General features: G+C 44.6%; 2 protein-coding genes across 5 annotated transcripts in view; both read right to left on the bottom strand.

The window, feature by feature from the left end:
- Positions 1-957: 957 nt before the first annotated feature.
- Positions 958-8,406, bottom strand: tsen34 (TSEN34 tRNA splicing endonuclease subunit). 3 transcript variants are annotated; one of them, XM_071532921.1, is made up of 5 exons: positions 8,229-8,406; positions 7,636-7,962; positions 5,288-5,417; positions 3,782-4,099; positions 958-1,888 (listed from the first exon to the last, which is right to left on the bottom strand). In XM_071532921.1, exons 1-5 carry the CDS (start codon positions 8,295-8,297, stop codon positions 1,686-1,688), a joined length of 1,047 nt encoding a protein of 348 aa, XP_071389022.1. In that variant the 5' UTR covers positions 8,298-8,406; the 3' UTR covers positions 958-1,685. The 3 variants fall into 3 exon arrangements, with proteins under 3 accessions (XP_071389022.1, XP_071389023.1, XP_071389024.1); XM_071532922.1 differs by having other exon boundaries at positions 3,782-4,057; XM_071532923.1 differs by lacking the exon at positions 958-1,888 and adding an exon at positions 3,252-3,486.
- Positions 8,407-9,531: 1,125 nt separating this feature from the next.
- The window catches only part of eif2a (eukaryotic translation initiation factor 2A), an 18,640-nt gene continuing 15,772 nt past the window's right edge, over positions 9,532-12,399 (bottom strand). For both annotated transcript variants that reach the window (XM_071532909.1, XM_071532910.1), the window contains 2 exons: positions 11,446-11,511; positions 9,532-11,130 (listed from right to left, as the gene is read on the bottom strand). In XM_071532909.1, coding sequence (XP_071389010.1) covers positions 11,065-11,130; positions 11,446-11,511 — 132 coding nt within the window. In that variant the 3' untranslated portion in view covers positions 9,532-11,064. The remainder of the gene's footprint in view (positions 11,131-11,445; positions 11,512-12,399) is intronic.

The following is a 12,399-nucleotide window of genomic DNA, read 5'->3' as shown; positions in this document are numbered from 1 at the left end:
GTCACGATTTATGACAAGAAAAACTTTTAAATCGCAATTTCAATATTCTGTCAAATAATCACAATTCGATTTTTTGTCAATATCGTTCAGCTCGACTGTTTACAGTGAGTGAAATCAAACGTATTTTGAGGTTTGATGGTTTGTGACCAATCACAGCGCTTAAAGACGTCGGCCTGCTGACATCCATGTTTTTCCTCCAGCAGAGAAAAATCATCCTGACAAAACGCCTGCTCTTAGTGTGATTTCAGAGTCAGAAACGCTGTGTGTGTTGCATTGTGGGACAGCATGGCAGGACTGGCTGTAAGCCTGGAAGGCGGCCATCTTTAAGCACAGTGTCCCTCTGTAACAAATATCTCAGCTTTCTGAAACCAGCTGGAGGAAACTGTCATCACACCAAACCAAAGCCCTTCACTTTCTCCCTGAAACATCCTTAAATTCTCATTACATAAATATTAATTATCCATTAAAAATAACAGCTTTTAATAAAGTAAGGTTAGTATCATGGGTTTATAAGGGATTTTTTTCATGACTTTTGTGCAGGTTTACAGGTTATTAATGAGTTATTAATGGAAAGTTCCTGTCTCCCTGAATTTGACATGAAATTAGAAAGTAAGCAGTCAAGATTAAGAGGAAGTTTAAGGAGGTTTTGATGGAGTCTCCTCCCCTAATTAATTTTAAGGGGATTTTGCGTGAATTAAGGGGTAAATGAATGTAAGTTAATGTAAATTTAAGGTTATTTTAAGGGTTTACTGGTTCGCAGAGTCTCCAGACAACAGGATCCTGTATGTGAGGATTCACTTGAGCTTCACTGCCTGGCTGTTAACAAGCTCCATATGATGCCGTCACAGAGCTGAACCACATTAAACTTCCTGGACTGTTTAATGGTGTTGTGTGTAATTATTTTCTCTGGTGCAACTTGGAAATCATTTACATCAGACGACATCAAACACTTCCACTATACTCACATTTTATTTTAGGTCCCAAACAAACAACAACAAACAAACAAATCTAAATCTAAGGTAGTTTCAGTCCCCAGTGTCGGCCATGTTGGCTCCACAGTGCTGCTCCGTTGGTCGTTGCTATAGTAACCGGTGATTCTGTTGTCCGGGTTACTATTGTGATGTTATGGAGGACACCGTTCCATATTCACAGCCAGAAGCTGCGGCTCTGAGCTTCTCTCATCTCTTCCATTTTGGCTCCCGTTCTTTAACACCCTCTGATCTCGGGCTGTGGTTCCCAAAGTGTGGTCCGGGGACCAGCAGGGGTCCTGCAGGAGGCTCCAGGGAGTCCACAGCAAGGAGAACGGTCTAATTCAACTTTTATTTCAGTCCCCAGCAGTCAGAATGAGGGAGCGTAAACCGATCAGAAGTTCCAATTCACCTCTAACAACAAACATCTTCTCACATTCCTCACAGAGGCGATCAGTGATCAATCGCCTTGACTGATCTGCACTGGAGACAAAACAGAGCAACAGGAAAGTGAGTTTTGAAAGGCAGACGTGTGATCAGCGAGCCGGTCGACCTCCACAGAGACATGATGGAAAATCTCTCCCTGCCCCTTTGAGACAAAATCTCCTCTAACAGAGTCTTTCCCTTCTGAGCTTCTATTGGAGTTCTTGACGTGAAACGAGTTTGTGAACTCCTGATCCAGGGTATTGATCGCCGTATTTGTCGCTGGTTCCTGGACTAAACCATTCCACTCCACTGTAAGGAGGTGTAGACCACGCCTCCGTCTCCGTCTCCGTCCTCCGGCCCCGGCGAGCAGAGCAGGACGGTCTTCTTGACGTTGGAGCCCAGACGAGCCACAGCCAGGACGTCCAGCAGGGGGAGGGGCTCGTCCCGAGACAGACACACCGCGATGAAGTGAGCGTGGAACCGCAGCGGGTCTCCTGACGGGAAACACACATCACAGACGTTACTCCTTCATCTGACCTCTGACCTCTGACCTGCCGTCGGACCTGTGAGTCGCCCGGTCGGTCTGTGCTGCCTGTTTAAAAGTCTTTTCTGAATCCTCTGTGTGTACAGGACTGTGCAGGACTGTGCAGGACTGTGCAGGTCTCCGGCACCCTGCGGGTTCTATCGACATCGGGCCTCATGCAGGAAGCGATAAACAAACACATTTTCTCTTATTTTTGTTCGTATCCACGATTTGTTCTTATTTTGTTAGTACCCATTGATTTCTGGGATTCACCAATGTTTTCTTATTTTTGCTCTTCTCTTAGGTGAGAGAAAATGTTCCTCTGACCAAGATAAGAAAAATCTCGTTTTCACAGTCCACAAATTGTTTGTCCAACGCAAGGAAACATAAGTTTTAAATATGAGGAAAATAAAAAACGCATGAATATCATATAATCAAATTTAGATTATTATATGTTTTAAAGTAATTATAATGATTGGATTATTCAATTCGTGGGCTACAGAAATACTATTGGTCCATTGATCCCAATTAAGACTATAAAAACCCTTGGATGATACTGCGTGGTTCAGCTTCTGATCAGCTGACATGCTGCTCTGATGCTTCGTCCATCCAGACCTACAGAGAACAGAAGAGTTTTTACAGATCACACAGATCTATCTGATGAGGCGGATGAACGGCTGCTGAGCCGGTTCAGATCGCCAAGAGCGCCTCTCCAATTCTTGGCCATGTGCCAGAGTATCTGCACACGGCACACCTGCCCTTATATGGTGTTTAGGGGGCGTTACCTATGCTAATAACAAACAATCGGCCACGCGCCTCCAATTTCTGATCAGGTGGGATTCATCCTTCAGCACCTGGGTAAGAGCAGATTTGGACGGTTAAGAACGTTTGATGCATCTGGAGTTTACTTCTCTCAGAAAATTAAGAGAAAATATAAGAGAAATTTAAGAGAATGTTGCTGCATGAGGCCCAATGTGTCTGAGATGTTTGTTTCTTCAGTGTCAGCAGACTGTGAGTTAAAGTAATTTTTTGATATTTATAATTTTTGAAAGCATCTTCGCTTTACATCATTTTTTATATGTGCCTAAGACTTTTGCACAGTACTGTAGGTTTAACACGTGTTATTATATTTATTATTATTTATCTATTTATGTTTTTTTATTATAATGCTAACCTATGTTATCTTTCTTTATTTTTTATGTAATTTTACAAGACAAATTATATATTTTGTGTGTTTTAAGTGTATTTATACAGCACCATTCATACATTCATAGACTGCAACTCAAAGTGCTTTACATAAAATAGGTTGATTAAACAATAAATGGGTTAAAACCATTAAAAACCATTACATTAAAATTTACATTAAAATAAAAAAAATAAAAAATAGTCCAACACAATGACCTTCTATGCCAAAAGCATTTAAAAATCCTCCTAAGCCAACTCTCTCAGGGCCACGTCTTCATGTGAAGCACACTGTGTCTGCAATGTGACGTATAAATAAAGTTTGTGTTGGTTTGGTTTCTTAGTGCCTGGTGGATCAGGGGAAAGCCGGGTCTCTGCTGTTTGGAACTGAACGACAAAACCCATCTGAAAAATATCTTTAATGTGCAGCAGGTAGAAACTGTCAGAAAACTAAAAAAATGAGCAAAAAACTACCCAGCAGATTTCCCTCCAAATCTGATCCGGTGGAGAAACAACGGAAAATGCAGAGTAGAGTAATCATTATTTTGTAATTATTATTATACTATACTAAGAACTGAAGCTAAATACAAACTTAACTAAAACTAAACATAAATATCAAAATGAACTAAATGAATAAATTAATGAATGAATGAATGAATGAATGAATGAATCTGGATAATACCTGGATAGACGAGGAAGTCTCCTCCAAACTTCCCTGCTGATGTCAGGTAGAAGCCCCGCCCCCTCAGGTCTCTGAACACGCGGTAGCGGGTGTCGGAGCGCGGGTCGGGCGGCCGGGCGGCGGGCGGGCCGGCCCGCAGGAAGTCCCGCCCCTCGGGGCAGTGGGTCAGGCCGGCCCGCGCCGTGCTCAGCTGCACCGCCATGGCCGAGCGGGGGAAGGCGAAGCTCCGGTCCAGGGCCTCCAGACGGGCCGCCGCCGCCTCGCCTGCGGTCCCACCTGCAGAGAGCCGTGAGAAAACTCTGCGGTTCAACACCGAAACTGAAGAAACAAAACCGGAAAGCTCCGTCTGAACGAGTCGTCTAGTCTCATATTCAGCCTCAAGTCTTAAACCAGGAGAAACATTCTGCAGTGAGGAGAGATAAGTCCACTGGTCTCCACTGCAGCTTCACTTGTTTCAGGAGTTTTCTAGAACAGAGTCAGTCTGTTGAAACCAGTCAGAATAAAGCAGATCACTGCACTGCATCAAGAAAATGACTCTTGTAGGGCTGCAACTAACGATTATTTTCATTAATCTGTGGATTATTTTCTCAATTAATGGATTAGTTGTTTGATCTATAAAATGTCAGAAAATGGTGAAAAATGTGGATCAGTGTTTCCCAAAGCCCAAGATGACGTCCTCAAATGTCTTGTTTTGTCCACAACCCAAAGATATTCAGTTTACTGTCATAGAGGAGGAAAGAAACCAGAAAATATTCACATTTAAGAAGCTGGAATCAGAGAATTTTGACTTATTTTTCTTAAAAAATTACTCAAACCGATTAATCGATTATCAAAATAGTTGGCGATTCATTTAATAGTTGACAACTAATCGATTAATCGATCCATCATTGTAGCTCTAGACTCTTGATTCTTCAAACAAGTTGATTTGCATTGGAAACAAGTGAAATTATCAAACCCCACTGGCAGATTTCTTCAGCTTATTTTAGGAAAATTACAATTCTAGGACTCAATAACCAACTGAATGACTTGTTAAGATGGACATTTTTTTGCAGTGTGCAGCCTTCAGATTTATAAAAACCTGCTGACAGACTCATCATCTGTCAGCTGAATCATATGATGATGATATGATGATATGGTAACGATATGGTGATGCTATGATAATGATATTATGACGATATGGTACATCTATTTACAGATTCACAGATAAAGGGAAGTTCTGCTGTATTATTCTTAGGAGGGAGATCATTTCAATATTACAACTGGAGCCGAACGAATTCAGATAACAACAGAGAGTCAGCTAACATGCAGGAGGAGTTCTGTTATTCTCTTCATGAGGCTGAAAGGTGGAAACCGCTTCACACCGAAATGTAAAACGGACGCTGCAGCAAACCAGACCGTCCGTCAATTCCCTCACTGTTCACACTGATCAGCTGTTTCCCTGTCTGACCCGCTGACCTCTGACCCGCTGACCTCTGACCCGCTGACCTCTGACCTCTGACCTCTCACCTGCCACGGCCCGGAGCAGCGCCACCTTCCTGTCCTCCAGGGCCAGAACGCTCTGCTCCTCGTAGCTCCTCTCCTGCGCCGCCTCGTACCGCTCCACCAGCCGCCGGTGCGCCTCCCCTCCTTCGCCCTCCTGCCGGAACGAGAAATCAAACGCATCCTGAAGGTAAAACCGCTCGGGGTCCGGGGGGGCGGAGTCAGCGAGGCTGCGGGTCAGGACCTGAGGAGGCTGACCTCTGTGGTGACATCACCACATTCGACACGCAGCGTTCCCTTAAGGATTAAATCAACACTAAATGACTGTGAGTGACATCACCCACAGGCTTCTGAAGGGCCAATCAGAAGCCTGGAGGCTGTTTCCGCCATGTTGTAGGAAAACAACCCTGTGTTTTATCTGTTATATCTGTTAATGACAGAAAACCTCCATGAGGACACACATTAGAAGAAGAAAAAATAGCTGCTGAGACTAAAACCTCTCGTGTAAAAAATGTATTGACTTATTTTGATCAGAAGTTGGTTGTGGTCTGGCCACGCCCCCATCAGTGATGTCACAGCAGGTGTTCTGCAGTGCAGCAGAACTGTCTCATGTGATTTACTCTCCAAACCCGCCTACATCTGTGGTGAGGCCCGACACCTAAAGGTGAAAGTAGGGTACTGCACTGGCCATCTGCTATTGGCTGGTGTTTGTGCCAGGTGATTATTTTTATTATTATTATTATTTAGTGTTTATTTTTACAGGGACAGCGCACAATTAAAAGTAATTGCACCAGAGTTAGCTGGTAGCTAGTTTACATCTGTTGTCCCTGGGCAGGTCGACCAAAAAAACAACCACAGAACAACAAACACACGACATAAAACAGCACAATACATAAAAGTCCATCAGTGTCAGATAGATAGAGTCAGTATAAAAATACAATATATACAAAACAATCATTGGTGGTGACACATCTGTGCTGACTTTAGCCAAAGCTTGAGGCTGGTTTTAAACACTGCAAAGCTTCCTGAGTTTCTAATGTTTGTGGGTGTAGAATTCCACTTCCCCACTGCTCTAACTGAGAAGGCAGACTGACCAAAGTCTTTCTGTCTGAGCTGAGGGGCCCAGTCAGCCCTAGAAGATGCTCTAGTCCTACCAGCACTGCCACTGCCAGGATAGGCCAGGCGTCCTCTAAGAGGAGGGGGTGCGAGATTATGAATAATTTTAAACATCAGGCATGTATCAGAGTAAAATAAGAAGTTATCAAAATTGAGAAAATTATATTTTTTCAGGATGTTACAGTGATGATAATCCCTTGTTTTTTTTATCTAGTACTTTTAGAATTAGTTTATAGAGTCGGCACACAGGCTTAAGTGTAGTCACACCTAGGGTTGCAAAGGGGTGGAAAATTTCCGGTAAATTTCCGGAAAGTTTCCGGTCAATTTCCATGGGAAGTTAAGCTGGGGAATTTTGGAAATATTCCAAATTGGAAACTTTCCATGGGAATTATGGGAATTTATGGGAATTAATGGGAATTTATGGGAATTAACTGGGAATTGAGGGCAATTTAATGGAAAGGTATCATATCCAAGCATAAATATTTGTTTTTTTATAAGCAGACATCCATCCAAAATAATACAATTAAAACAGATTTATTTGTAAGTAGAACTTTATCAAGTGTTAAATATTTTATTGAACAATAAATTCTTTCATTGAAGAACAAAAACATGAATGTTGAGTTAAATATTACTCATCCCCCCGACCCAACCCATTCAAAAATTAATAAAAATGCACAGGAATGCACAGTGCATGTAGGGGGCGTGGCCTCAACAGCCCTGCAGTAAGCAGTGTGCTATGTGTGCATGTGATTGAGGAATAGCATAGATATTCAACTGTACTTGCATGATATCTGGTTGTTTTAGTCAGGATTATGCTAAAATATATTTTCCCCAACTATATTTAAGTTCCCTATTAAGAGCATACCTTCAATTTAGTAAATTCCTGGTTTATTCCCGTTTATTCCCATAAATTCCCGTTAATTCCCATAAATTCCCGTTAATTCCCATGGAAAGTTTCCAACTTTGAAAATTCCCGGAATTTTGCAACCCTAGTCACACCTGCCTGTGACCAGGCTGTTATGCAATAAGACAGATGGGGAAAAATCATAGTATGTATAAAAAGCTTTGCAGCAGACAGAGACACTGATGTTCTTAAAATTACTCAGATTAAATTTAACATAGGTGATGTCACCTTCTATAGAGTACAACAGGACATCACCTGGCACAAAGATGGCCAGTTCAGTACCCTACTTTTCACCATTAGGTGTCGGCGACCAGTATCGCCTCCAAACCCCGAGCTGATTGACCTGGCTGCTGACCTGCTGTCCAGACGGTAAGGCGGGGTCGGGCGGCGGGGCGGGGTCAGGCGGGGCGGCGGCGCCCGGGCGGCTCTCGGCCAGCAGCCGCCGCTCCTCCCGGCTCAGCCGCAGCGGTCGGCCCAGCCGGCCGTTCTGGCGCGGCTGGCGGGGCAGAGCGCCCAGCAGCGCCCCCACCAGGCCCGCCGCACGCACCGCACGCACCTCCGCCGCACCCCACACCAGGGGGGCGGAGCCACACGCGCCCGGGCCGACCGCAGAGGGCGGAGCCTCTTCATCCTCCTCACTGCCAGGCTGAGCTGCTCTGCTCACATCCATCACTGCTGAACACTGGGGAGAAAACCAGTCAGTCAGTTAGTGAAGCAGTCAGTCAGTCAGCCTGTATTTCAGTCAGTCAGCAGCCGGTTTACCAACCAGACAGTAAACAAACAGACAGTAAACCTGTCAGTCATGGAGTTAAGTTAGTTAGTCAGTCAGCAAACCAGTCTGTCAGTTAGTGAGTCAATAAGTCAGTCAGTCAGTCAGTATGAGTCAGCAGTTTCCAGACAAACAGTCATGAACTAAAGTCAGTCAGTTCTGTACAGATGTTCGCTTACATCTCTCTGTCTCCACGTGCGCTGGTTTCCTCTGCATTCCGACCTGTCTGTTCCCCTGTTGCACGACATGCCGTAAACTCTGTCGGTTGTAGTTTGAAAACGTGACAGCTCTGAACTACAACACGACACGTAAGAAGCGCAGTAAAGAGAAGAGCTGCCTGGTTCCCGGTTAGCTCGGTTCTTCCGGCGTGTGCTCCCTCCGGTGTGGAGTCTGGCGCCGGAGGTGAGTTCGATACGAACAGCGTGTCTCCCCGCGGGGGGGGGGGGCGGGGCTTCCCGTTCTGAGCGTTTCACCGAGACAGAAACAAGCGCACCGCCCACTCACACTGCCGAGAGACTGTAACGAACACACACACACACACACACACACACACACACAGACAGAGAGAGAGAGAGAGAGAGAGAGAGAGAGAGAGAGAGAGAGAGAGAGCGAGAGAGAGCAGCGCTAACGAATCTAAAGTTAGCCAATAAGAACGCAGAGAACTTTGATTGGCAGTGGGTTCGACCAATAGCAGACCTGAGGAAGTTCCTACCGGGTCACCGTCTTTAGATCGGTTATTAAAACGCACTGAGATAAATCTTCTTTATTAATTTGAAGTTGTAGGACCATGCTCTTCACTGTGGTTGTATGTGTGTGTGTGTGTCACATGGTTCTCAGCTCTGAGTGCTGGTTGGACAAAGGCTTGATGTTGCTGTCCGACTACGGAAGCCCATTGAGGACATACAGTATATGCATACTTTATATTAACGCCATTTTCCCGAGATAATGACTAACCTGTGTCCCCCCCCCCAAGAGATATCAAACTTATTCTCTCCTTATCTCGGGAAAGCAAAACTTGTTTAAGAAAGGATTCTCTGTTTGGAACTAACATCCTGAAGGAAAGCAGACTATTAAACCCGGATCTTCAGCCTGCAGCTTCATGAGCAACAGAAAGTTATTCATTATGTCGGGAAAACAAAGAAAATTAACTCATTATCACGAGAAAACAGCGTGAACAAAAAGTGTATAAAGTTTCAACTCGTCTCGTTGCGAATCTTTGGTCTAAACTATTAGAGGCTCGCTTTTCTAATATGGATTGTGTGGATTTAGTTTTGATGCTTTCACAAAGTTTAGATAGACCATCCAACTCCTTTATCACCACAGAGGAAGAGGAGGGTCCTGCTTTACACCATGTGACCTTTAACCTGCAGTGAACTCTCCTGACAGACACAAGCCTTCCCACGCTGACGAGGCAGTTTACACACTTCACATGCAAATAAATCTTTGCGACTCAAGTATAAAAACATTTATTAATGTTTTATTAAATCAAAAAGCTTCATCCCAAACCAAAAGCTGTGACATCGTCCTCCTCTCCAGTCCATCAACACAGGAAGTGGATTTTCTTCTAAACTTAACAAGCCGCTCCATGTGAAGGTTTTCAGATCCACCGGTGGAGAAGTAACATGAGTCACCGGCTTCAGTATCTGTACATACATTGCATAGCAATAATGCCGTGATGGACCGCAGCGTGGCTCAGAGTCGCTCCAACACACACACACACACACACCGGTCAGCTGACCTGGGATCAGGCTTCTGTCCCCCAGCGCTCATTATCAAACACACAACAAAATAATAGGAAATAATCAACAACCTTATCAGTTCATTCATCTAGTCATTTAGTGATGAAGTGTTGGAATTTACGGTTTTGCTGAACACACTTTCCTCCCAGCCTGCTTCTACTGCAGTTGGTGATTTACTACGTTTCCCAGAATGCCTTTCAATTTTTTGCTTCCAATCAGCTGGGAGTCGTAGCTAGCCAACTAGTTTAGGGGGTCTATGATATTGGCCACGCCCCCTCACTCCGGGTGGAGAAACTGGTCTCTCTCCTGCTCCTGTGGGTGGAGAAACTGGTCTCTCTCTCCTCTCTCCTCTGATGGATCTCTCCCTGTGTGATTGTTGAATGTCTCTCGGTGCCAAAATGGCGGCTCTAGAAAGAAGAAGCCCCTCGCTCTTTGATCCTGAGGGACTGACACCAAAAACCTGACGTTTACCGCTGAGGTTTTACATCCTGAAACGTTTTCTCATGTCAAAGTGGGATGGAAGGAACTGAACTGTTGAGAAAAGAGGGTACGGGTCCCCAGTGAGGCCAAAACTGACAGTTCCTTTAACGCTTGGAAGAGCGCTGGGTGAGAGGGAAGCCATTTTAGAAATATTCCAATTCTAAAATTCAAAACACGACTCGGCCTTTCCAGTGTTAAATGAGACAAATGTCCTCAAGGTTTTCCACACACACACACACACACACACACACACACACACACACACACACACGTCAGCGCTCTATGGGCAGAAATATGTGTCACTAGAAACTGAAATTTAATTATTTATATTTGAATTGCTCAACTTGAATAATTGCATTAAAAAAAACTGAATTTGAATCACATAATTTGAAATTGAATTTATTAGTTTGAAACAGAACTCCAATAAACTTGAAAATGAAGGTAATTAATTTGCTCTGAAACTGTATTCAGTTCTCACAATTCAAATTCAGTTCTCGTAATTCAATTTCAGTTTACTGAGACACACATCCTGGTCGTTGAGGAAGAGCAATCGAGTGCAGATTCACCGAACTCCTCTATCACATGGCAGCTTCACTAGAAGGACTACAGCTGATTCAGGTTTTCACTGGCAGGACAACAGAAGCTCTGACTTTAATCTGGCGGCTTTATTTTACAACTCCTGACTGTCCCGTGGAGCCTCAGCTGGAGCTCCCGGGGGTTTCTGTGTGTGTGTGTGTGTGTGTGTGGGATGATGGGACTCTGGTTTTGGGGGTGCGGCCCGGAGCCCCGGCGCCTCCTACAGGCCCAACTCCAGCTCCTCCAGCTCCTTCAGCAGCTGCTCCTCCTTCTGCATCTTCTCAAGCTGAGGAGGAGATGAGCAAACGACTTTAATGGAGTATTATAGTATTGCATGTAGTGTGTGTGTATGTGTGTGTGTATATGTGTGTGTGTGTGTGTGTGGGGGGGGGGGGGTGTAGAGGATGAAGTGGAAATGGTGTGATATACAGTAAATGGAGGTTTCTAGCCTGTATCACTCCTCCACTCCAGAGGGAGCGTTTGCGTTTGTGACCAAACTGTGAAGTGTTCTGCTGAAGCTGAAGTGTGTGTGTGTGTGTGTGTGTGTGTGTGTGTGTGTGTGTGTGTGTGTGTGTGTGTTGGAGGTGGAGGAGACGGACACCTGGTTCTTCTGCAGTGTTTTCCCAGCAGCCTGCTGCTCCTTCAGCTCCTCGATGGCTTTTATTTTCTGAAACACACAAACGATCACTTTCAGTCAGTTTACTGGACTGCCAAACAATAACGACAAGACTGTTACTGCTGGAAATAATTCTCAGTTCTGCAGCATGTATGACGACGCGACTGAAGTTGACATCATCAACCCTCTGGTTTGTTCCCCCTCTGTCAGTATGGAAGTTTCTTCACATCAACAATCTAAAAAGCAGATGGCTTTTATTTTGAAATATATTGTAGGAAGTATCAACACATCGTTTGGCTTAATTTCACAGAAATCCATTCGGTATTACCGTATTTCCTCTAATAGTGGCCGGTAGTCAATTAAAAGCCGGGTCTCCGGTAATGTCCGGGGCCGCGGTCGACATGAACAGATAAAGGCCGGCGCCAAATACAGGCCGGGGTAAAAAACAAAGGAAAAAACAACGGTGGATACCGGTAAACTCCTGGTGCCTGTCATATAATGTAACTGTAGTTTGTAACGTATAAGTGCCACCAGATGGCGGTATGCCACGAGACGGCTCGGCCGGCGGAAGTCTCCGGAGCGCACCGTCGTCGATTACCGTAATTATCGGTAATGCGTCGCAGTAACGAACCCCAACAGAAGCAGATCAGACAACAAAGCCTATACTTATCACACAGAGGGAATTAGAAATAAAGGCCTGCTTCCAATAAAGGCCTGGTATCCTCTGCAGCTGAGGGAAATAAAGGCCCGGGCCAATATTAGAGGAAATACGGTATTTACATGAACGACAAAATTTGTTACTGAACTACATTACCCAGCATGCTTTTAGCTGGCTGAAAGTTCCATCTCCCACAAAGGGAACAAGCTCCGGTAGCTAGCTAGCTAGCTGCAGCTTCACAGCTCCAGTGACTAAATGTGTTCAGTTCCTCATGAGGCTGA

Source organism: Centroberyx affinis, unplaced genomic scaffold (genome assembly GCF_046629955.1).
Source record: "Centroberyx affinis isolate AG114_WGS23_722 - 3 ecotype Tasmania unplaced genomic scaffold, CSIRO-AGI_Caff_v1 ptg002281l_1, whole genome shotgun sequence".
Taxonomy (NCBI): Eukaryota; Metazoa; Chordata; class Actinopteri; order Beryciformes; family Berycidae; genus Centroberyx; species Centroberyx affinis.
Note: the sequence above shows the minus strand (reverse complement) of the source record. Positions and strands in the feature narration are given on the sequence as shown.

What these genes read in the sequence shown, in the direction of transcription:
- tsen34 (XM_071532921.1), bottom strand. Translation starts at nt 8,297, where the DNA reads ATGTCGTGCAACAGGGGAACAGACAGGTCGGAATGCAGAGGAAACCAG. An exon ending in GCACGTGGAGACAGAGAGAT is followed by an intron (nt 7,963 to 8,228) that starts GTAAGCGAACAT and finishes TTTTCTCCCCAG; the next exon opens with TGTTCAGCAGTGATGGATGT. An exon ending in AGACTTCCTCGTCTATCCAG is followed by an intron (nt 1,889 to 3,781) that starts GTATTATCCAGA and finishes GTTTCCCGTCAG; the next exon opens with GAGACCCGCTGCGGTTCCAC.